This window comes from Globicephala melas, chromosome 8 (assembly GCF_963455315.2).
Source record: "Globicephala melas chromosome 8, mGloMel1.2, whole genome shotgun sequence".
NCBI lineage: Eukaryota > Metazoa > Chordata > Mammalia > Artiodactyla > Delphinidae > Globicephala > Globicephala melas.
The window spans coordinates 2402573-2427867 of record NC_083321.1 but is presented as its reverse complement, the minus strand read 5'-3'; the positions used below and the strand labels follow the sequence as shown (position 1 = coordinate 2427867).

At 57.4% G+C, this 25295-nt stretch overlaps 1 protein-coding gene across 4 annotated transcripts in view; it reads left to right on the top strand.

The window, feature by feature from the left end:
* Positions 1-526: 526 nt before the first annotated feature.
* The window catches only part of OSBPL5 (oxysterol binding protein like 5), an 89362-nt gene continuing 64593 nt past the window's right edge, over positions 527-25295 (top strand). The window contains exon 1 of one of the 4 annotated variants that reach the window (XM_070046065.1): positions 527-541. In XM_070046065.1, the coding sequence (XP_069902166.1) occupies positions 527-541 (15 nt within the window). Of the gene's footprint in view, positions 542-24944; positions 25046-25295 lie in introns of those variants that run through there. The other 3 variants (XM_030833193.3, XM_070046067.1, XM_070046070.1) reach the window with 3 other exon arrangements.

Below are 25295 nucleotides of genomic sequence, written 5' to 3'. Positions count from 1 at the left end.
AAACAAACCTGCCAAGGAGGAGGCGTGGCTGCCTCGGGATGTTAGGTAACACCCCAGCCTGCACCTCAGACCACAGCAGAGGCTGGAACCAGACCTCGCTGGCGCCCGGATGCAGCTGCCGCAGCTAGTCCTGCTGGTGGCGGCTCGGGGTTGGAGGGGACAGCTGCAGTCTCCAGAGGAGCGCGCTGGGGGCAGCTGGGATGCCGGTCCCCTGCACACCTCCTGGGAGTCGCCGGTCCCCACAGTGACCCCCTGGCCCTCGCTGCACAGCCTGCCACACCTGTCCGTGGCCCAATCCCGGCCACCACTCAGACACTCCCCTCACGACTCTGCCAGCTCCGGTGCTCCAGGGTGCCCACCAAGAAGAGCCTGGGCTGGGGGCGGCCAGCGTCCGTGGCATCGGCTGAGCCGTCTGCTGGGCGAGCATAGCACCCCACCCCGTCCCCACCCACCCCCCGCGGGGGCAGCAGAGCGCAGTGGAGACTCCGGAGGACCAGCCTGGAGGAGGCAGCGAGCCCACGCCCTCATGCCCTGCTGCAGGGTGAGTGCTGCCCGCCTGGGGAGGGACTGGGCCCCAGAGGAAGGGCTGCCTTGGATGCTGAAGGAGGCGTCTGGAGCCGCGAGGGGAGGGGCCGGAGAGCGGCAGGTGGCCGAGTGCAGCGGTTTTCTGCTGACTTCCTCCAAGTTCCCCGGGAACTGACACACAGGCCGGGTGGGGGCCGGCTCTGGCCCCCCTCCCGGCCCCCAGCTGTGCCCCCCAGTGGGAGCGCTGGTGGGTCCCAGGGCACAGCGGGCAGTGCTGCATTGCACCCACGTCCGGGCTCCCGCGTCCCTCCCCGGGCAGCTCCGGCCAGCACCTCCTGGAGGGGAAGTCCGGCAGAGCAGGAGCGTTGGGACGGCCGCGTGTGAAGAAGCTTCTGTCCCGTCAGGGCCTTGGACATCTGGCCTCTTTGCCCACAGCAATTTCTTTTTTATAAACCAGACTTGAAAAGGGGTATGTCTGAATTTCTGACCTAATGTTGCGTTGGCAGAGTGGAGGACAAAGCTGAGAGGTCCTCTGGGTAGTGATGGAGGACTTGACCAGAACTTTGGGTGCAGATAGGGGTCCTGGGAGCAGAAGGTGGGGTCCGCAGGGCTCGGCTTCCCCAGTCCCCGCCTGTGCGCACCAGGTGCCTGGGACGGTCGGCGCCTTCGCCCCCATGGGGATCGGAGGCCAGGAGGGGCGTGGCCACCGCTGCATTCTGTCTTCCAGCATTTGCATAACGAGGCTGCAGCCCTGGGCCTGTTGTTTCAGAACGTGTTTGAGGAAGGCTCTGTCAGTGCAGCGGGGGCAGTAGCGGCGGCTCAGGGCCTTGGGGAGAGCCCCGGAGCTGGATGAAGGCAGCCCTAGACCGGGCTAGCTGACCAGGGAGGCCTGTGCGGAGGCACGGTGGGCCTAAGGTGATGTTCACGGTGCCTGGTTCGAGTCCCTGGTTCTCCCCAGCTGCATGTCCCTAGGCCTGTGTCTTTCCTCTGCCTCGCCTTCCCCGTCTGTGGTATTAATAAAGCCCGCCTCACCGCCGCGTTTGTGAGAATTAGATGAGCTCCCAGGCGTGGGGTGGCTGGCTCAGCATAACGTGATGCTGTAGGTGCGTTGGTCGCCACCAGAAATTAGTGGAACACTCATGAATTTTGACGTTACACTTTTCTACTCATCTTTGAGAGCCAACAGATGTACTTGAAGTCTCAGATAAGTAGGTGCTTCTTGAAAGGCTGTGCCCACAGGCCAGGCAGCAAAAAGCCCCCCGGCTCGGGGCATAAGGGGGCCCCCGGCAGAGCTCAGTAAGCACAGAGCTGCGCTGGCGTCTGTCCCGCTGGGCTCTGCCACAGGGTGCGAACCACCAGGGTTTGCAGCAGCCCGCCCTGGATCTGAGGCTCCCACCCGGGCAGGTAGGACACCACCCCCCCAGGCCAGCAGGGGAGGCACCCAGACCTCCTACGGACCAGCCCCCCCCACCCCTTGCAGCCAGGGGACCGCAGCTCTGCTCTGCCCCCCTGCCCCCCAAGGAGCCCTGGGCTGGACAGCACCCTCCCAAGAGATGCCGCCCGCTGCCCCTCGGGGGCCTGGGCAACCAGGTCCTGGACATTCCCACTGCCTCTGGCTGACTCCTAGTGGGCGGCAGAGGAAGTAAGGAGAGGAATACTAATTGGGCCGAGGGAAATATTGAAACACTCATTACTCAAGCTCTCCTCCCGAAGCCAAGGGAGGGGGGGTGACGCTGAGCACACACTCCGGGGGCCCCGAGGCAGGGGCTGCAGGTGGTGGGTCCCTCCAGGCCTCCCCCGGGGGCCCCCCACATGCTGGGCCTCTCGCTGCAAGGAGGGATCACAGAACCACAAGAGATGCCCTTCCAGAGCTTTGGCTGAAGTCACTGGCTGGTGATTTTTGGTGAAAGACCCTCTTTTCCTAAAGGGAAACCCGAGGTGATAAGCAGGGGTGGGGGGCCTGGGAGCTGACAGGAGCTGGGAGAGGGTGGTGACCACGTACCAGATACTTTGGGGGTGCAGATGGGCTGGTGGGGGGAAGGAGCAGGGCTACTGGGGGATGGGACAGTGAAGGGGGCTGGGCAGCCCCAAACCAAGCCCCCCTGGCTAAGCTCCTGCCTTCCTTCCCAAGGAGCGCCCATGGGGCCCCCAGGTCCCACACGGGTCCCTGGGCCCGGACAGTCTGAGTGCAATGTCCCGAATCACTTGACCTCACCAGCCCCGGGGGTTCCCTCCCCTCCCCCAGACCAGACCCTCCCCGCCTCCTGCTCTCCAGCCCTGCGACACACCAAGGGTCAAGCAGGGCTCGCCCCTCCTCACACCGCCCTGGGGGAGGCCGGGCCAGGGACAAGGATGCGCCAGACCCCGCCAGCCAGTGCCCAGGGCCGGGGTGACCCAGGTGTGTCCTGGAGCCCTTCTGGGCCTTCGTTTCCAGCTGGCAACGTTCGCATCTCAGCTGTCTGGCTGAGTCAGGAGCCAGCGTTCCCTGGCTGGCAGCCCTCGGCTGGCCCGTAATTTGTCCTTGTCACAGACTTGTCGTCCTCCAGACCCCTGTCCAGCCCGGGAGCCCACGGGCCTGGAGGGGCCCTGAGGACCAGCTCAGTGGGAGGGCAGCTCGCGTGCCAGGGAAGGAGGCCCCACCTCAGTAAGAGAACCGTCGCAGGTCTGCACCGTCTTCCTCAGGCTGGGGCCGGGCATTAATGCACGGGGCGCGCCAGACCCCACGAGGGACCCAAACCCCTGCTCTGACCAAAGCTCACTTGTCCAGCCATGAGTATTTTCACCAAACATTTACAGGCTTCACTCTGTGTTAAACCTCCTTGGGGGCCCAGGAGATACAGGAAGAGCTGGACACCCCCAGCCGTAGGCCTGGAGGAGGAAAGACTCAAAGCCAGTCATTAACGGAGGCATGAAGTGAGCAGGTTCAACGGCTGCAGCCGTCGTGAGCTGCGCGCGAGGTGCTGTGATCATCAGAGTAGACCCCCCGACCTCCACCTCCTGAGTGCAGCTGTCCTAGGGTCTTCGTGTCCTCACCCTCTTAATCCCTACACCCCCCTGTAAAGACCGTGACGACCCTGTCATAGCTGGGGAAACTGAGGCATGGGAGGTTATGCAGCTACTACCACCTAGCAGCTTAAAGTGGGTCCTGCCACCACTGTTATGTCCTGGAGCCAGCGGCCCACGCTCAGCTGGGGCCTCTGTTCAGGGCCTCACAGACAGAAATCAGGGCACCTGCCAGCCGGTGCCTTCTGCAGCCCTGGGGAAAAGCTTGCGCCCACGCTCGTTCAGGCCGTTGACCGAACCTGGTTCCTTGCAGCTGTGGGACTAAGGTCCCTGTTTCCTAGCTGGCCAGCAGCAGGGCCACCCAAGTTTCCTACCACGTGGCCTCCTCCATCTCCGATCCGGCCATGGAAGCCTGCCTCCTGCCCCAGCCTCCCCAGTCCCTGACCTCTGCACCCAATAGGCAGACCTACCACACTCATCATTTGACTGACCGAAGTCGATGGACCAGGGGCCTCAGTGACGTCCACAAAGATCCCCGTTGCCGGGTCACGTGACGTCATCACGGTACAATCTCGCTCGCTTGTAATCACAGGTGCCACCCACACTCAAGGGCAGGTTATTATGGGAGGGAGCGTTGGGTCGACCTGCAATTCTGCCCATCCCAGGGGTTCAGTAACGTTCAAGGTCAAACAGCCAGTAAGTGGCGGAGCTGAGGTCGCCCCCAGGGGGTCTGGCTCCAGGAATCGTGCCATCAGGGACGGGAGGGCTTCTTCCCAGGTAAGAGGGCACCTGAACTAGGGCTGATGACACGTGTGTGACAGAACCCCGGGGGCAGCATCGGAGCAGGAGAGGGCGCCGGGCCCTGCCACAGGACGGGGGCATCCAGGGCCTTCCCCTCTCCCCCATCTCAGACCCAACAGGAGGCTGCACAGTGAGGGGCCGGCCAGACACCCCCGGGGGCTGAGCAGGGGAGAGGCCCCCGTCCTGGGCCGAATCCCCGGGGGTCTACAGTGGTCACAAAGAGCACAGCTGCAGCTGCTGCCGCCCCTGAAGTTTGGGAGCAAGCAGGATTCCCAAGGTCCACCGGGCAGCCTGGTAATGCCACTGCCCTGCAATGCCACAGCCTGGTGGACTGACCGACTGCCAGGCCACCGCCCCGCAGCCCACCTGCAGAGCGGGCGGGGCTCCCAGGGGCCCCTCCAAGGCAAAGGAAAGCCAGCAGCCTGGCCATTCCCCGCGGGTCTGACGGCCCGCACACCCTGGGACAGCAGAGGCCACCGTCACAGGGCTCAGCGCCTCCTGCCCAGGCCTGGGGGCTGTCCCCACCGCTGGCGCCGGCGCCCTGCAGCCCTCTGCAGCCGCAGGCCTGCTCTGAGCCGTCCTTGTGGGTGTGTGAAGGGGAAAGGAGGTCGGGCGGCCTCCTGGCACAGATGCGGCCTGTCAGCTGCCTTAAATTACAGCTCACCCCACCCAGCCGGCCAGACCTGGCCCCTCCTCCTCTTCCTGCAGGGACTCTCGCTCATTCCTCTCTGCCCTGACGGGGTTCCCTGCGGTGTCCCGAGGGCACGGGGCACAAGGTGTGGACCATTCCCCACTCCTTGGAAGCCAGCCCCCTCCCCTTCTCGAGCAGGGGTGCGTGCGGGGAACACCCACCAGGTGGAGGTCAGCGCATCAACGTGGAAGTCACGAGTGTCCCAGGCCCCCGGCCCAGGGCTTCCCACACGCGCCGCGCCGAACGTGTGGTTGACCGGCCCTTGCAAGCCACATTACAAGGCAGTGGGAGGAGGACTGCAGAACCGCAAGGGCACCACGCCAGCCTGGAGCGCCCCCCCCCACCAGTCAAGACAGAAAACCAGCAAAACCACCACAGAGGGCTGGGGGGGTTGGAAGGCAGGCCAAACAGGAGGCTGCCAGGAGGCCTCCCTGGAGGAGGCGGGCGGCCCGAGGCCAGCAGATCCCAATAAGCCCCCACCCCTTTTCTCCTGCACCTGAGACGATTCCGCTTTCCTCCAAGACGGAAAAGGGGCCAATCACAGGCCACGGGGTCAAAGGCCAGAGTCACTCCTGTGCCACCAGCATCAGTGCCCTTGGGACACCTGCTTGCCACCTGAGACCCCTGTCAGAGCCCCGGGATGCCTCGATCTCCCCACCCGCACGATGGGTATGTATCAGTTTCCAGGGGCTACCGTAGCCAAGCACCACAGATGGGAGCTTAAACGATAGACATCTATCCTCTTGCTGTCTGGGGGCTGGAAGTCCAAGACCAAGGCATCTGCAGGGTTGGGTCCTCTGGTCCAGGCCCCTCCCCCAGCTCCCGGCGGTCTGCTGGCGATCTCTGCGGTTTGGTGGTTTGTAGAGGGATCACCTGATCTCCACCTGGTGTCCCAGGCTGGCTGCTTCCTGCGGGTGAGCTGAGCCGGCAGGTGTTAGTTGCCTCCTGGTCTTTCAGTGGGGCTCCCCTCTACCAGACCCAGACCCATACACCCACAGGGAGACTTCCGGCCAGTTGTAACAAAACCGAAAGACTCGAGCCCTTTGAGAAGTCTCTGAGTGGTCCAGGCTCGGGCCACCGTAGCCCTGGACACCCAGGCAGGACCAGCCTTCCTTGTTCTTGGCCCAGGGGATGTGCCAGGAGTTTTCCCTGGTTCCCCATCTCTCCCCGGAGCATCTTCCTTTCTTCCCAGCAGGGGTCACCGTGGAGCGAGGGTTTTGTCGCATCTCCACGTTTTTGGCGCCAGCACAGGGAGAGGTGGACAGACGGAAGGATGCGAGGCCAGGTGTGGGGAGAGCTGAGACCCGAGCTGTCCCCGCTGGAGCCAGAGGCTACCATGTCCACGATGTGACCGCCCGTGGACGTGGAGCTGGTGATCATACATTGCTTTTGGATCAAAATGATTCAGCTTTTGTTCCCCAGTAAGAATGCAAAGCTTCTTAATGAAAGATTTGAGATACGCCACTAGCAATCACTCACACCCCAGGATGAATTAGGAGGATGTGCTGTTAGGACCAGTTGGCAGCAGAATAGGAATCAGAGCAGTGGCTATCCAGAGGCCCTTCAGCATAAACAGGGAACCCCATCCTGGATTTCAGAGGGGGCTCTCTAGGTAAAGGGTACCCCCTGCAAGACAGTCCCAGGAAGCAGCAAAAGCCCAGCCGGCTGGCCCAGCAGAAAGAGGAATGTCCACCCGCAATCCTGCCCACCATGAGACGAGTACCTGGCATGGCCGCCGAGCTGGACCCCTGGTGCTGCCCTAAGCATTCCCTACACCCCTGTCTCCAAGGGGCCTGGGCCACCCTGGTCCTCACAGACACACATGCCCTCCAAGGAGGCCGTCTCCATCCCCCAAGGCCCTGCACCTGGGGCTGGGGTGCAGGTGACCTACGGGAGGGCCCCCTTCCTGCCGCCCCTCTCGCTCACCAGGAATGCAGAGGCCTAACCTCCAGTGGGGGGCGGGCAGGGCTAACAGTTCCAAGAAGACCTCTGCCCACCTTTCCTTCAGCCTCCTGTTTGTCAGAAAGGATCTCACCGAGGGTCCGCACAGACCTACCCTAGTCAGAAAGTGCTGGAGAGACCGCATGGGCGGGTGGGAAAGGGTGGAGCTGGCCGCAGGCCTGGGGGCCTCCCTCCCAGCTGCCTGGTCGGGGGCCCCGGCCATGCCCCCTTGTCCACACGGCACCGGGGCCGTGTGACCCCCGGAGATTCCAGGGCAGTGACCTTCTGGGACAACAGACCCCCGATGGGTCTCTTGACTCCTCCAGGAATCCCTCCCCGCCTCGGTCTGGAGCTGAAATCCCAGTGGCCCCAGGGGTGGCAGAGATCACTACGCAAGTGTTTTGCTCCACGTGACCTATTTATCTGGTAGACAGGCAGGCGTTGGTGCATGTGTTAGGGACAGGGGCCGCGTGCCCTCACCCACGGGACTTCCTGCTTCTGTGAAAGGAGAGCCACCGGGCCACCCCCTTCCCCTGCTCCTTCCATTCTGGGACCCGACCCTCTAGGGGTCGGGGAGACTTCTCAGCCCAGAACCTGAGTGTCCAGCGCTCGGTCCCCTGGGCTACGGCCCCGGCTCAGCAGAGGAGCCCACCACGTGAGCCGAGTCACTGGGGCCCTACCTGCCACGTCTGGGGGTTGGGGGCTGCCCCAAGGGACCCAATTCATCCTCGCAAGTCCTCCACCCCACTGTGCAGTGGCCTCACCTGGGGCGCTTGTAAAACTCCTGAGGCCTGGACCCTGCCTGCCCCACGGCCAATTAAACAGGAATCCCCAGGGATGGGAGGGAGGCCCTCTCCCTCTGCAGCCCCAGGAGGGGCGGGGGTGGGGGGGGGGTGGGGTCTGGGCCCTGCCTGTAGAAGGGGCTGAGCCTGTTGAGGGGAGGGGCTTTATGGAAGGAGGCAGGGGCTCCCAGAGCACAGGAGGACTATGACCCGACTTGGAAAACAGGCCGAAAATAAGGAGGAGGGGGCAGAAGCAACCATGGGGGTTGGGGGGCTCTAGGGAACAGCCGGTCTTCCCCACACAGGCCACCACCCTGCCACATCCCACCTCCCCTCGAGACCCCGGGGGGGGCAGGTGCTGGGGGGACGCCGCACAGCTAAGACGTGCAGAGGCCCCCTCCCCGCCCCACGTGACCCCCGTGCACGTGGGTGCTGGCGCCTGCCCACCCATGGAGGGCAGGTTCATATTTACACAACAGGCGTGGACAAATGGAACAAAACCTCCCCAACCAGAGCAGGAGGGTAAAAACTCCCAAGGACACTGGGGTCCCCTCTGCTCTTCCCCATGCCTGCTGGACGCGGAGCCGTTCGGACCCTGACAGACAGACCCAGACAGACAGGCAGCTGCCTCCCTGGGGCTCACAGCCACATCCGCTCAGCTCCAGGCTTGGGGGAGGTGACTGAGCTGCGGGATGTCCAGGAGGGCTTCCAGGAGGAGGCGAGGCTGGAGCAGAGTGGGCTGAAGGAGGAGTGGGCTTACTAGTAGAAGCGGTGCAGGCTGGGAATTGTGTGGCCCCGTGGAGGGGGGCACCAGGTGCCAGCAGGGCTGAGGGGCGCGCCCTTCCAGTTGTATAATTCATTTTCCCTGTGTGTTCTTGGCTCACGGGCAAACCAGCCCTGGCGTTTAAGTTCCACACTCACACCTCTTGGCTTCATTCTAGGAGCGGCAGGTTCCCAAACAGCTCTGCCCGTTCCCTTCCTCTCCCAGAGCCCCGCATGGTGCTTCCTTCCAGAACCTTCCCTCTCTGGTCAGCTGCCCTCTGCAGCCCTGGATCTTAGGTTGACTAAGCATAGGATACTGACACCCTGGTCCCCTCCAGAAACTGGTGGGTCTCCCCAGGGACCCTGGAATCTGCATTCTGTGGCTCTGTGTTGGTGGGCCCCCAGATCCTTATCACCGAGGCTGCATCTCTGCAGCCCCACGTGGGAGCGTGTCTGGTTACCAATGGGCATCAGCCCTTCTGAGGAAGCCAGACCGGTGGATGGACACAGCTGCCCCACCAGGCCTCTGCCCATGTGCAAATATTTACCAAGGTGGATATGCAAAGACCCCCAATACTGCCCCCGCCGCTGATCACAGATGCTTGTAATAGAGCCTAGGGCCTCAACACACCTCCCCAAGGTACGGAAAATTTCCGCTACTTACAGTGAATAAAACTGGAGTTCTTATGGTTAAAGCAAGGGAGCAGACCCTAAGCTGGCCCACCTGGTCCAGCCCAGCCCCCTCTTTATTCTGGGGGACATCCACAGTCTTCAAACACTAACGTAGCAGATGAGCTAATTTTTCTGTATGATTTGCCCATTATGTTATAAAATTTCCGTCTACTCCAAAAATTGCATTTCACCGCACAGGATGCTGCCTGTAAGTGGCCTGTCCTTCCTGCCTCCCAGGCAGTGTCACTCCCGTAGACTTGACCACTCATCACCTCTCGGCAGCAGCGGTTGCCAGGGACGACCCAGCAGCCCAAGGCAGCTGTCACCCACTCCTCTGTGGGGAAGGGGGTTCAAGAGAGAGACCCCAGGCAGCTAGGCACAGATGCTGGGGTCACGGTGTCTCCAGCAGCTGATCTAACTGGGGATTTCAGCTGTGCCGTCACGTTCGCCTGGGCCAGAGGTAGCTGGCGCTTTAGCTGAATTCTGAAGCCCACTGCACCGCCACCAAGATGCGTGGCACTGCCTGGGCCAGCAGTCCTTGCCCAGTGACAGGGCAGAACCGCTTCCCCCCGGAGCTAAAAGCGATTGACCAGGCAGGACGACAGCAAAGGAGGCCACAGCAGACGCACAGGGTGTCATCATCAGACAGCTGCAGGGAGGCGGCGACGGGGCCCAGCCAGGTTCCCAGTCTCCTCCGTGTGCCCTCAAAGGACCTTGCCGAGGACCACCCTGCTGGACCCGCCACCCCTACCCAGACCTGAGATCCACACGCGGAGGCACACGGCTCCGGGTGACCTCCTCCCAGGGAGCTTTTCCCCCTCACCCCGCAGGAAGGCCCTGATGGGCCCCCTCCAGGCTCACCCGCACGCTCACTGTGTTGCGGGTTCTCCAGAGAAACAGAAGCAGTGGGGTGCGCGTGGGTCCGCGTAAGAGGACACGGAGTGCAGGGATCTGCGCGCGCGGTTGGGGAAGCCCAGTCTCGCACCATCCATTGCAGTGATGTAATTCAGCCCGAGCCTGAAAGCCCGCAAACCAGGAGGTCCAGTGTCCGAGGGCAGAAGATGACCATCCCAGCTCTAGAAGAGGGCGACTCCACGCGTCCTCCGCCTTTTTGTTTCGTTCGCCCCGATGGATTGAATGACGCCCGCCTCCATCGGTCAGGGTGATCTTCCCTCAGCGTACAGAATCAAATGCTAGTCTCTTCCAGAAACACCTCCCAGACACACTAGAAGTCATGTCTCACATCACATATGTACACACATTCATCCAGCCAGGGGTCCCCAGCCCCGCGGTAGCAGCCCGTGGCCTGCTAGGAACTGGGCCACACAGCAGGAGGTGAGCGAGCAAAGCTTCATTTGCGTCTCCCCACCGCTCGCATCACCGCCTGAACCGTCCCTCCCCCGCCCCTCCCACCCCCCGCCGTGGAAAAACCGTCTTCCACAAAACCGGTCCCTGGTGACAAAATGGTTGGGGACGGCTGCATCGCGCTATCTGAGCAGCCCTTAGCCCAGCCAAGCTGACACAGAAAATCAGTCATCAGGGTGGGCATTCGTGACAGCTTTCCTCCCCCACCTCCCCCAGCCTAAGAGCACCTTGAGGACGCAGCTGCGTCTCGCTCCTAAGTGCGTATAGAACAAAGAGCTCATGAACAAAGGAACGGACGAACACGTGAGTGCGTGAAGGTGTGGTCACAATGTTAAACCCACCACGCGCTCCACGGCGTCGCGCATGGCCTCCATTTGCATTTCTCTGATCACTAGTGGTGTTGAGCATCTTTTCACGTGCTCATTCGCCATTTGTATATCTTTTTTGGAGCGATATCTATTCAAATCCTTGGCCCGCTTTTTTAAAATAAATTTATTTATTTTATTTATTTACTATTTGGCTGCATTGGGTCTTCGTGGCTGTGCACAGGCTTTCTCTAGCTGCAGCGAGCGGAGGCTACTCTTCGTTGAGGTGCGCGGGCTTCTCATTGCAGCGGCTTCTCTTGTTGCAGAGCATGAGCTCTAGGCGCGTGGGCTTCGGTAGTTGTGGCACGAGGGCTCAGTAGGTGTGGCTCGCAGGCTCTAGAGCGCAGGCTCAGTAGCTGTGGCGCCCGGGCTTAGTTGCTCCGCGGCATGTGGGATCTTCCCAGACCAGGGCTCGAACCCGTGTCCCCTGCATTGGCAGGCGGATTCTTAACCACTGAGCCACCAGGGAAGTCCCCTTTGCCCATTTTTGAATCAGGTTTTTCCTGCAGAGTTGTAAGAGGATTTTTTTTGTTTCTTTAATCTATTCTGAATATTAATTCCTTCTCTAATTTGCAAATATTTTCTCCCGTTCCATGGATTGCCTTTTCACTCTGTTGGCAGTGTCCTTTGATGCACAAAAGTTTTTAATTTGATGAAGTCCAGTTTATTTTTTTCCTTTCATGCCTGTGCCTTTGGTGTCATATCCAAGAAATCATTGCCAAATCCAGTGTCATGAAGTTTTCCCCGTTTTCTTCCAAGACTATTACAGCTTTAGCGTTTACACTTAAGTCTTTAATCCATTTTGTGTTAATTTTGTATATGGTGTGAGGTAAGGGTCCAGCTTCGCTCTTTCACATGTGGAGATCCAGTTTGCCAGCACCCTTTGTTGAAAAGACTGCCCTTTTGCCTTTCATTTATTTCTTTTAAAAATTTTTATCGAAGTCTAGTTGACTTACGATGTTGTATTAGCTTTAGGTGTACAGCAAAGTGATTCAGTTATACACACATACGTATATATATTCTTTCTCATATTCTTTTCCACTTTGGTTTATTATAGGAAATTGAATAGAGTTCCCTGTGCTCTACAGTAGGAACTGGTTGCTCATCTGTTTTATATATAGTAGTTTGGATCTGCTAATCCCAAACCCCTAATTTATCCCTTCCCCACCCCCTTTCCCTTTCGGTAATAAGTTTGTTTTCTATGGAAAAGACTGTCCTTTCCCCCTTGAACAGTCTTGGCACTCTTGGTGAAAGTTTTTGGACCATAAACGTGAGGGTTTATTTCTGGGCTCTCTATTCTAGCATGTTGGTCTATGTGTCTGTCAGTACCGCAGTATTTTGATGACTGTAGCTCAGTAGCGAGTTTTGAAATCAAGAAGTGTGAGGCCTCCGTTTTGTTCCTTTTCAACATTGCTTTGGCTATTCTGGGTCACTTGAGATTTCATATGAATTTTTGGATGGATTTCTCTATTTCTGGAAAAAAGCATTTTGATAGCGTTGCGTTGAATCTGTGGACTGCTTTAGGTAGCATTCACATCTCAGTGGGTAATTCCGGACCCCTTCCACCTGCTAACCGGGCACAGAGTCTAAAGGCAGACAGGTCACCGCGGAAAAGCAGATAAAGTACTTTTCAGAGTCCAGACCTGCACTGTCCATCAGAGCAGCCACTGACCACACAGGGCTGTGTAAACTGACACCTTCACGAGGTAAACTTCAGATACCCAGAGGCACAAGCCACTCTAAGCACCCGGCAGCCCCTGTGGCCAGTGGCTCCCACCTGGGTCACATAGCGTATCAACATTTCCCTCATTTCAGAAAATTCAGTTGAACGGTGCCACCCTAGATGTCTTTAAGGGGCAAGAGGCCTAAAGCAGAAACGTAAAGGTCCCGAATCTGAACGAGCTGGGATTGTTCCCACAAAATATGGCCACAGATAGAAACCAAGGCCATTGTGGGAAGGCAGAGCCGCAGTGCTGGATGGGTGTGGACTGCAGGGAACACGTTACAGGGAGTGGAAAGGAGAGGGTGTGATGGGGGCTGGTGGTGTCCGGGCAGGGCCTCCTCCCCAGCCCCCTCCCACCCCGAGTCCATCAAGGCCAAGACAGCAGCTGCAGGCCCAGCGCAGCCCCTCGTGCAGCCAGGTCAGGAGACCCGGGCCCTGCCCGCCCCCCGCCCGAGTAAACACCGTCCTCGAAGGCCCCACCTTTTTCTTCAGCAAATGAATTGGTGAGGAGCCCCCCTTTCCTCCTGTGCCCCTGCCAGGCCACCACACGCCCCTCCTCCGGGCCAGCAGCAGCAGGTGTTGACAGAGCTGGCCTGTCCCAGGACCCTCCCCTCCCCTCACCCCTGGTCCCACAGCTCCGGGGAACAGGGCCTGGGCAGGGCCTGGGCACCGGCCTCAGCTGCTTACACCTGCCCCTGGGAACGGAGCCAGAGCCCGAGCCAGGAGCCTCCGGGGGGACAGCCCCACGCACACACGGGGCCAGAGTCCTCTGGACAGGGCCAGACAGGGGGCCCCTCGGGCCTGTGGTGACAGGGGCAGCTCCCCTCCCAGCCCAGCACGAGGCCATGGTCATTTCCCTGCCAGGCACCCTCTCTCCAAGTTCCAGGGACTCTGAAGACACCCAGCACCCGTGCTCATCCAGCTCCCGCCCTGCCCTCTAGAGGCCACTGGCAGCCCCCCAGGCCTGCTGGCATCGGCAGGCACCCTTGTCCTGAGCTGGCCCGACAGCAGGTCGCACCAGCCTCGGCTGCTAACCGACGTCTCTGGGTCTCACCCCCAAGTCCTGGGAGCCCTACCTTCGAGGGCTTGGATTGCCAGCCCCACTCTGGCAACGAGGCCCCAGGCACACCAGGAACAGAAGCGTCTTTTGACAGGGCCAGGTCTAACCCTGCCCACACTGAGCCACTGCCCACCTCTGTGCACACCAAGCCCATTCACACACACGTCCCTTTAGTGTACAGGTTGCCTTTCTTTACTTTCAAGTTGGTGCTTACCACATATATATACCTTTTTCAATGCCCCATTGATATGTTTTTTTGAGGTGTGATTATATTCTGTAAAGCTCCACCTTTTCAGTGTGGGTTTTGATAAATGAATACAGTTGTGTATCCACCACCACAGTCAAGATAGAGAACAGTTCCAGCACCCCCAAAATTTCCTGGCGTCTCTTCGTGGTCAGTCCACCCCCACGCCCAGCCCCTGGCAGAACTGATGTGTTTTCTATCCCCAGACTTTTGCCTTTTCCAGAATGTCATATGGATCCTACAGCGTGTAGACCTCTACATCTGGCTTCGTTCACCAAGCAGAAGGTTTAGAGATTGATCCACGTTGTTGGTGTATCCGTAGTTCATTCCTTTGACTGTTGAGTACTTTCCCACTGAATGGACGTACCACATTTTTTTTTACCCATTCGCGTTAAAGAACATTTGGGTTGTATTAGTCCTGGGCGATCATGAATGAAGCCAGTATAACATTTACGTGCAGGGTTTGGGTGGATGTAAGTTCTCATTTCACTTGGGGAAACACCCACGTGTGGAACGGGCTGGTCCCACGGTCAGTGTATGTTTTCCTTTACAAGCAATGACCAAACTCCCAGCCAAAGTGGCTCTACCGTTTTGCATTCTCTCCAGCAATGCGTGAGGGTCCTGCTGCTGCACGTGCTGGCCGGCAGCGGGGATCTATTGTCTGTGGTGCTGGTGGCGGCTGTAGTGGTAGTTGTGGTAGCCATTCTCACGCGAGGGACGTGGTATCTCATCGTGGTTTTCATCTGCAGTTCCCTAATGATCGGTGACGTTGAGTGTTGTGCCACCTGCTTATATTATTGGCAAAGTGATTGTTCAGATCTTTTGCTCATGCTTTATTGGGACGTGTGTTTTCTTAGTATTACATTTTGAGAGTTCTTTATATAATCTGGATACCAGCCCTTTGTCAGGTATGTGTTTTGCAAACACGTCCTCCCTGTCTGTGGCTTGTCTTTGGGTTCCTTTAACACTGTCTTTGAAAGAGGAGAAGATTTTCACTTCGAGGAGGTCCAGTGTATCATTGTATTCTGGTATGGCTTATGCTAACCCAAAGTCACAAAGATTTTCTCCTGTGTTTTTTCTAGAAGTTTTATACTTTCACATTTTACATATAGGTCTATGATCCATTTTGAGTTCATTTTTGTTTAGGGTGCGAGGTATGAGCCAAGGTGTGTGTATGTTTGCATATGGACATCCAATTGCTCCAACACCATTTGTTAAACAAATTATCTTTCCTCCGTTGAGTTGCCTTTGCATCTTTGTCAAACATCAATTGACCGTATATGTGTGGGTCTGTTTCTGGACTCTCTATCCTGTTCCGTTGATCTCTGTGTCTATTCTTTTGCCAATACTGTACAATCTTGATTTCTGTAACTTTAGAGTGAGCTTGAAATCGAGTAGTATGAATCCTCCGATTTTATTCTTTTTCGAAGTTGTTTTGGCTCTTCTAGTTACTTTGCCTTTCCATATAAATTTTAGAATCAGCTTGTCAATTTCTACACCAAAAAATCCTGCTGGGATTTTGATTGAGATTGCATTGAATCTATTGATCCGTTTGGGGCAAACAAACATCTTAAGAATACTGAGTGTTCAAACTCGTGAACATGAAACGGAGCAGGACCCTATGGTCCTCACCCGCCCCGCACCCCATGTCCTCAGCCTGTCTTTTGTCTATGGAAAAACTTCAGCCAAAGAATAAGTTTGTTTCTGCATGTAGCCCCCTCCCTCCGCCTACAAAAGCTCTTGCCCACTGATTGTCTGCGGGGGGAGTCGGCCTTTGGACAGGAGTCCACCCTCGCCTCCCCTGCCCCCCGGTCGCCAGCCTCCAAAACAAAGCAAACTTTCCTTTCCACCAGCCTTGCCTCTCTATTGGCTTTTGAGCGGCGAGCAGCCGGACCCCCCTTTTGGTTACATAGTATGTCTGTCCATTTATTTAGGTCTTATTTTATTCCTCTCATCAGCGTTTTGTGTCTTCAGCAGATTCTTTGCATATCTTATTACATTAAATTTAAGTATTTCATGTATTTTAGTGTTATTTTAATGGTATTATAGTACTGAGTTTTTATTTATTTTATTTTACTTCCAAGTATTCATTGCTAATACATAGAAATACAGTTCCTCTTTGTGTATTGACCTTGTATCCTGACATCTCGTACGACTCACTTACAGGTTTTTTATCTGTCCTGTAGAATTTCCTACACAGACAAATGTGTCACTTGTGAACACAAACACTTTTATTTCTTCCTTCCCACGCTGTATGCCCTGTGTTTCCTTGTATTGTCTTATTGCGCTGGCTAGGACTTCAGTCTGCTGTTGCATAGGAGTGGATAGAGTGGAGATCTTTACTTTGTTCCCAGTCTGAGGGGGGAAGCACCAAGTCTGTCACCATTAAGTCTGATGGTAGCTGTGGGTTTTTCACAGATGCCCTTTATCAAGTTGAGGAAGTCTCTAATACGAATTTTCTTAGACTTTTTATCATGAATGTATGTTGAATTTTGTCAAATGCTTTTCCTGCCTCCACTGAGATGATCATTTGGTCTGTTGCTGTGGCCAAGCACACTGATTGATTTTCAAATGCTGAAGCAGCCTTGCGTTCCTGCGATGAGCTCCAGTTGGCGGTGCTAGGTTTTCCTTTTTATACGTTGCTGGATTGGATCTGCTAATAGTGTGTTGAGGATTGTTGCATCTATATGCATGAGAGTTCATAGTTTCACTCACCTGTGAAGCACCTACCTTGAGCAAGGTGTGGGGAGACCCACTGGAGAGGAGGTCAACTCTGACCTCAAAGAGCTCATGCTTGAGCCCCAGGGTCACACGGATTGTCTGACCTCATTGCAGAAGATGATGTGGTTCAAAAAGAAAAAAATGTGCTTCCCATCGGCTATCTCTTTGGAGTCTCAGTACTCCCTTGAGAGCTGAGAGGTACATTATCATCTAAGGACAAGGTGGGGGTGGGGGGAACTGAGGCACCAAAAGATCGAAGACATCTAGCTGTGGGCGGAGCCAGCGAGAACCCCAACTCCTATCCCAGCCCCTGCTGACTTAACTGCCTTTGACCGGAAACCTCTGCTGTGAACTGAATGTTTATGTCCTCCCAAGTTCACATGTTGAAATCTTACCCCCCATGTGATGGTTTTAGGAGGAAAAGAGGTCGTGAGGGTGGAGCCCATATGAGTGAGATTAGTGTCCTTATAAAAATGACCTCAGAGAGCTCTCTCTCTCGGCTGTGTGAGGATACAAAGAGAAGGCGGCAGTCTGCAACCCAGGAAGAGAGCCCTCACTTGACCCTGACCATGCTGGTACCCTGATCTCATTCTTCCAGCCTCCAGACTGTAGTAAGTACATTTGTTCAGAAGCCACCTCATCTGTGGTGTATTGTTACAGCACCCTGAGTTGGCTAAGACACCTTCCCACCCCATCCCTAAGGCCATAGGCTTGGGTGGATAACTGTTTTACTTACTTTCAAAATATACCTGAATCTACCCACCTCTCCCAACCTCCCCTTCTACCATCCTAAAGTAAGACTGGACGACACAAAATCTTTCTAAAAGACACCCGGCCTCCATTCTTGAACCTCTATATCCAGAGACATATTTTTTTTAAATCAGATCGTCACATTCCCTTCTCAGAACGCCCCCTGCAATGTCGCTTCCATCACAATCAGACTAAAATAAAACTCCACACATGGCACAGAAAGCCATGCATGGGGGCCCCCGCCAGTCTGCATGGCCGCACCTGGTACCCCTCCTCCATCACTCTACCCCCTGGCACACTGGCGTCTGGCCATTATGTGAACACACCAAGCCCTTGTCTGGGCACCTGCTATTCCTCTGTCTGGAAGATGCTCAGCCCCGAGGTGCCAGGGTTCAGTCCTTCACTCCACACAGGTCTCCCGCTCAAAGGTCCTGTTCTCAGAAAGTCCTCCCTAGCCATCCTCTCCAGAGAGCCCCCAACATCGCATGCCTCCTACCAGCCCCTTACACGACTACCTGTCCTTCATAGCATGGGTAAGAGCAGGGGCTGCCTTGCTAGGGGCTGCCTTCACGCACTTGTTTTCCATCTTTGTTTGTGAGCTACACGCAGGCAGGTGCCTTGCTTTCCCATTCACAGTGGACTCCCCTGTGCCTGGAACACTATTTAACACTTAAGAGATGTGCTATCAATATTCAGTGAGGGAGAGGAAGGATGGAGGGGCCCACTGGGAGCGTCCCGAGTCCAAGAGACAGAGCTGAGCGGTGGTAGAGGCCACGCCCACCTCTGCCGTCTCCTGCACAGGTCTGGCTCATCCCCCCACCTCCGCCGCCAAGTCTCAGTCCCAGCAGCCTCGGGCCCACACGGAGGAGGGGGCCATGCTGATGGGGGCAAGCATTCATCTGGTGGCCCTCTTGCAGGCACTGGGGCAATGTTTTCACATGCAACTCACCTGCACCAAGATGGGCGTTATTTCAACGCTTGCTCTACATGACTGAGAGGATTAAGAGAGTGCGGACAGGCACCTCTCCCCGTGCCTGGGGCTTAGTGGGTGGTCAGTAATCATAACTAGTATCGTTACAAATATTCGCAACTAACAACTGGGGACTAAGCAAGCTTGAGCAACTTCCCGGGATGTCCACGGAGACAAATAGATTGGAGTTCGGAGCCCGCTCCGTCAGGGGATTTTGTTTACCTTGTATAAGCCTCAGTTTCCTCTCTTGTAAATATGGATAATGATACCGACTTCATAGAGGTCTCTGGCAAGTGGAGATAATGACTATAAATCACTTACTACAGTGTCCGGCACATAGCAGATGCTCAACTAAGGGTAGACGCGATCGTGATGATAATGATGGTGATGGTGGTGGCGACACTGGTGGCGTTTGTGGTTCGGTGGTGATAATGATGGTGATGGTGGTGGTGACCGTGGAGGTGGTGGTGATGGTGGCCGTGGTGATAGAGATGTGACTGTAGTAGACGGATAGGTGAGGATGGCAAAGCCTACATTCACACCCTGTTCTGACTCCACTCCCGTTCCAGCTTTTTCCGGAATCGTTTTACTCCACCTCCTGGCACGCTCCACATCAGTGGTTTTCAAAACTTTTCGTCTCAGGATCCTTTCCATTAATAACAAAAATTATTGGGGACCACAAAGGTTATTTGTTTCTGTTGCTTAGTCTATCAATATTTACTCCGAGTTTTAAAAAATATTTATTTACTTATTCCTTTAAAAAGAACAACGATAAGCCCATTATGTTGTTAACACAAATAACACATTATTTATGAAAACCAACTCTCTATTCCAAAGTAAAACTATTTAGTGAAAAGAGTAGCATTGTTTTACATTTTTGGAGTCTTTTTAACGTCTGGCTTCACAGAAGCCAGTTGGATTCTCACATCTGTTTCTGTATTCCATCTATTGCAATATCACACATATGTAGTCTCCAGAAAGCTCCACTGTTAAGTTGTGAAAAAATAAAGGTGGAAAAGGAAAAAAGCATCCTAGTATTTTGATAGCAGGAGATTTCACGTCTTGGCCCCTAGCAGGGTTTTAAGCTCCCACTTTGAGAAGTGCTGCTCTAAGACCCTCCAAATGAAGTGGAGGCGTTCTCAGCTTCAGGTGTCCCGGTGTCCCTGCAGGGCGACAGAAGCACCCCGGGGCCCATGCACGCTCCAGTGCAGACTTGCCACGTGGCCTGGGTGATGCGCTTCCCACCTCGAGCTCTCGGTCACCTTTGCATAACATTGCTGGGTTTCTCTGAGTTCTGCCTGCTAACCAAACCCAGCCCACGAAAGAGGGACAGTTGGTGGTGGCCGGTGAGTGGGAGCAGGGTCTGAGACCACCGCCAGACCCAGCCCTGCGAATCTGCAGAGCATCCCTCCGGGACGAGTTTCCACATCTTGAGAAGAAAGGGCAGCGTGGCCGCCCCGCATGCAGGTTCCCGAAAGCAGATCCTGCCGTGGAATCTTTTCCTTTTCCTCGGTTTCCGTGGCATCAGGCAGCAGCCCCGGACCCTCCCCCAGATACTGGGAGAATGTGCCAGAGTCCTCATGGACCTCCCAAAGTTAGGCTGGAGAAAGCCAGCCCTCAGCCCCAGTGTGGGTTTGCCAAAACCCTGCGCTTCAGGGTGCTCCAGCCTGGCCGGAAAGGCAGCCCCCAGCCAACGCTCAGGGCATCGGTGCCGGGGGAAAGCCCTCACCGCCCTTCCATCCTCTGTAACTGAGGGCAGGGGACAGGCTTCTGGCTTGGGGCTCAGAGACAGGAAGGGGCAGAGCCTGGATCAGCTCCAGTCCACAGCTTTCAGGACCCCGAGGCCGTGTCCTCAAATGAAGACTCAGAACAAAAGCACTTAGAACAGGGAAGACGTTCAACAGACTTCGGTCTGGCTCAGCAAAGCAGACCGCAGGTCTTCAAAGGGAAAGCAGATGCAGGATGCCCGAGGGCCCCTGTTGCAGTGGGCGAGTCATGTCCCCCAAAGATACATCAGTGTCCAAACCCAGCACCTGTGCGTGTGACCTTATTTGGACATACGGTCTTTGCAGGTGTCATTAAGTTAAGGACTTCCATACGAAATCCTGGATGGTCCTGGTGGGCCCTAAATCCAATGACTGTATCCTTTTAAGAGAAAGGAAAGGAACACTCGAGACAGGGACACACAGCAGTAGAGGAAGTGTGTCAGTGAGCCAGAGAAGGGGGTTGGGTGTAGAGGGGCCGGCGTCAACCGAAAAGAAATGCACAACCTAGAAGGAGAGAATTGTGTTTTATTTGGCGAACTTGCTGAGGACTTAAGCCCAGGAGACAGCCCCTCAGATGGCTCCGAGGAGCTGCTCTGAAGAGGCAAGGGAGGAACGAGGATATACAGGGGTTTTTGCAACAAAAGCCAGGCGGCAGGAACATCAAAAGATGGCTGTTAATGAAAGAAAAACCAGACACCTCAAGTAATGAATTTAGCGCTTTTCTATGTATGGGAAGATGCAAGAGCCTGGGCTCATTGGAACTGTTCCCCTGACGTGCACCTCAGCCACCTGGGGCCAGCATCCCGCTTTTCTCCATCCTGAGTCCCCGCAGGGTGCACAGTCGGGCGGCTGCAGTGGCTGACAGCTTGGGGGCTGCGACACCCTTTGTTTGCTGATATAGCAAGTGACATTCTCTGTCCACACCACGGGAGCGAGCTGCACCTGCTCTCCGGGGAATGTCCACCTCATTGGACCTCAGGGCACCCCAGGCACGTCACCCCCACTCACGGCAGTGCCCACCACGGCCCACGCAGGAGGGCTAGAAGCAGAGGCTGATGGCCCGCATCTCACCTCCATGAGCACGGGGAGGCCTGGGTGCGGGCACAGTGGCATGTCCAACGGCATCCGGCACCATGCGCACCCCATGGCCGCTTCAGTGCTTCCTGTAAAGTCCCTGGAGGACTTGCCCTGTAGATAACACCTTCCTGTCCCTCTAGGTAGGAGAACAAGTATTGGGACCAAGAGAGAGGGAAATTCCATGCCTTTATCTTTATTTACTATCAGGGGTTTGCCTGAATCAGGGGTTTGGATGTGACCTTCTGGAGGACAGGTGTGTGTGTGCGTGCATGTGTGTGTGTGTGTGACACAGAGAGACAGAGAAGCAAAGAGACAGGGAGAGAGAGAGACAGAGACAGAGACAGAGAGATGGAGCCATCCAGGCAGCCGGGTGCCCACGTGACTCAGAATTCCAAAGAGAGACTCTCCAGCTGAATTTCATCACAGGTTCCTCTGAGAAAGGACAGAAAACAGCCACTGCTTGGTCCCCACACCTGGCTTGGTGACTCAGCCCGGGAAGACATCACCAGACAGCGTCTCCCCAGCCAGAGGCGGAGGGACAGGTCTGGGGATGCGATGCTTCCCTGTGGGAGCTGAAGCCACAGGGACAGGGCTGGAGGACGGCTCTTCCCCATGTGCCCAGCCCCAAGTGTGGGGAGGTTACAACTCCAGGCGTTTAGTCCTGCCTTGGTCACTCCCTAGCGGCCTGGCCTGGAGCCGGTCACTTAACCTCCACGGGGCGGGGAATGGTGACCCTGCCACCAGGCGGAGGAGGGGATGGAATCCCGCAGGCGCGGAAAGTGGGGACGTGGTGCCCGGCACAGGACGAGCGATGGATAAATGCCGTGATTGTTTTTACGATTAGCTGTTGTGCTCTGGACACCTCCACATACCCCTCGTGGGGAAGTTACCTCAGCCCTGCTGCACAGGTAAGGAAACTGGGACCCGGGCGCCGAGATGTTCTGGAGTTGTCCCTGAGCCTAGTCACACCGTTAGGATGGATTTGCCCTCGGGCCAGCAGGGGACAGCGGGCCCAGGTTCCCCTGCCCTGGCTGAACCCCTGGGCCGCCCTGCTGTCACCCTGGGCCCAACTAGGAGTCAGGGGTTCGGCTGCACCCCTTACTACTTGGGGCTCAGTTTCCTCATCTGAGAAACGGGAGAAATAGTCACTGCTGCTTCCGTTGGCTCGGCAGGTGTGAAAGCACCTGGCACCTGCCTGGCTCGGGCCCCCCACCCCAGTGGACCGGCCCAGCCAGCGCTGGCCCTGCAGGGGTCCGAGCCCCCGCAGCCCACCCGGGAGGCGCCCTCTCTGAGACGGGCGTGTGTGTTCCAGCGTGTTCTGGCTACCCACCCTTCCCAGTGGGGCAGCCGGTGCAGCAGAAGGGGCAGGGCCCCCCAGGGGTTCCCCTCTGAGCCTGCGGGTCGGAGCACAGCTCTGGAGCAGGCTGCCGGGGGACGCTTACTTTCCGCTCTGTGCCTCTGTCTCCCCGCCTGTAAAATGGAGCCTGTCAGGACCTGCCCTCTGGGACTGTGGGGAGGATTCGAGTCCATATGTCTAGAGCCCCTTGCCATGGAATCGGGGACAGGGTGGGGGATCCATCAACAGGAGGCTGTGGGTCTCCCGCGATCCCCACGGACCGACCGCCCAGAAGGCGCGACCCTAACGGTGACAAGTGCACTCGCTGTAGAGCGGGGTCTCTCGGCCTCGGCACTGCTGACGTTTGGGGCCTGATCCTTCCCCCTGTGGGCCACCGTCCTGGGTGTGGATGGGTGTTCAGTGGCCTCCCTGGCCTCCACCCACCAGATGCCAGTAGGACCCCCAGCTGTGACAACCAAGGATGTCTCTGGACAGCACATGATGTCACCTCCAGAGGGGAGGCAAAACTCGCCCCGCTGAGAACCACCGTTCTCCAGACTTGGATGGAAACAGTCTTAACTTTAATTACATCCCGCCTGAGAAAGAGTAAAGTTCTCCGTATTTGTAAAGGCACTTTAAAAAAAACTTACCTCTCACAGACAGATCATATGAATTAGCATAAATTCAGAACCGAGTGAGAAGCCAGTGGCTATACTTCAGAGACGGGACCAGCCACTTCTTCCCCTGGGTTCACTAGGGGAGTCCTCTCACCCCGGGGACTCGCGGCAGCCTGCAGGGTGAGATGCTCTTGTGCCCCGCCCCCCTTGACAGGTGGGGAAACCTGAGCCCCGACAGCTCCTAGACGGCGAAGCCCACCCAGTGCGTCCCCAGAGCCATCACCAACAGCCCCCGGCTCTGCCCATCTCTGTGTCTTTTCTGTCCCATCCCTGCACTTGGCCACGTGTCCATTTGACCTCAGCAGTGTCATTGCATAAACTCAAGCTCGCTTCAAACAGCCAGCATCAACAATGACTGAGACTTTCCCTAGTTGGGCCCTGAAACCTCCACCCCAGCGGACAGAGGCTTTGTTTTCTTCCCCAAATTCCCTGTGGATTGGCCCTGACAACCAGCCATGGGCCAGGCTGCCAGCAGCCGCATCTAGCTCCACGCAGAGGCTTCAAAGAGCATCCGGGCGGGTCTCGTTGGCCCCGCGCTGCACAGACCCTCCCCTGAAGAGGCAGAGGGCTCCCACCCTGGCCCTGAGCATCTTGTCTGAGCGGTTCTGCATCCAAAGGCCTTGCAAGGTGACTGTGGGGCGGGACCGGTCCCGGGGGTGAGCCCAGGGCTGCCGAGGCAGCACACCACACCCCTTAACCCGGGGTGCTTTGGTGCCCTGGAGGAACCACCACCTGGCCCAACGGGGTGGGCACGATGCTGAGGCTGCGGGCAGTGTGGGCCGGGGCCACCACTCAGCCGGCTGGGGCAGAGCTAAGGTAGGACTTCCTGCAGCCGCTCCCCTGAGAGCCTGCTCCAGCTCGAGGGTCTGGAAGGGGCCTCCCTGCGTGGCTCCGTGCCCCGCCTGGTGGTCAAGCTGCACCCCGCTGACCACCAGTCTCCAGGGCTGCCCTTAAGGTACGCTCCACCCAACATAAGGTGCTGGGGTTCTGCGGAGGGTCAGTCCTGTCCCTTGGAAGGGAGCAACTGACAGATTCCGTTTGGAAAAGTCCCCGCACCCTACCTGGTCTGGGGTGGCTGGCAGTGGGTGGACCCAGCTTCAGCTGGAGCGGGGGCTGGCATTAGAGTGTCTCATCTATACAGGAAGGTTTCGGGGTCTAAAAAGCTCCCTGGGGGCAGAAGGGGTGAGGGGAACTCACACAGGAGGAAATCCACCAGAAGGTGGGCTCCTGGCCCAAAAAAATCATCCTCAGAAAGAGATGCACTGAGAAACATGGGTATGAGGCAGGGGTCCACACGTGGGACAAGGACAAAGGGCTCGGGTGTCTGGGTTTCCTCTTGTGTTCCGGTGGCTTCCGCCTGGGGGAGAAATGGTGACAGTTTCTCGGGGTCGGAAAGAGAGGGGGTCCCCCCCCACTCTGGCTAGGGTGGGCTGGAGGCCTGCAAGAAGCTGTGATCATGTGCCCTCCCGCACCCCTAACCCATGGAGGCTGACCCCACTCACCAGCGCTCGCTCACCCCGTTTCGGGAGGGACGTCCGAGCGCCGGGCGCGCCAGGCAGAGGGCGGCGAGGCAAGGCCGCGCCAGGCAGGGACTGGGGTCGCGGCGCGCCCGCTCCGCTCGCCGATCCCGCCCGGGTTTTGCGGCCGCCGCGCCCTCCGTCCCTCTCCCCGCCTCCTCTCCTCCCTCCTCCGCTCCCTCCCTCTGCTCCCGGGGTTGGATCAGTCTTCTGGCATTTCCTGCAGCCGGGCCGCGCCGCCAGCTGAGCCCCCGCGCGCCCGGCACGGCCCGGCCCGGCCCGGCCCAGCTTCTCACGGTAGGAGCGCGGCGGGGGACGAGGAGGGGACGAGGAGGGACCGAGGAGGGGGCGGGGAGGAGGCCGCGGCCCAGAGGGCCGGGAGCGTCCAGGGGGCCGCCGGGGGGGGAGGGGGGGGCTGCTGAGGGGGCTGGGGGAGCCCCGCGCCGGAGCCCGCAGACCCCGGGGACTGGGGCGTAGCCCGGCCGACCCCGACAGTGGCCGGAGCTGGGGAGCCCCGACCCGGGCCGTCGCTCGGGGAGCCCGGGGT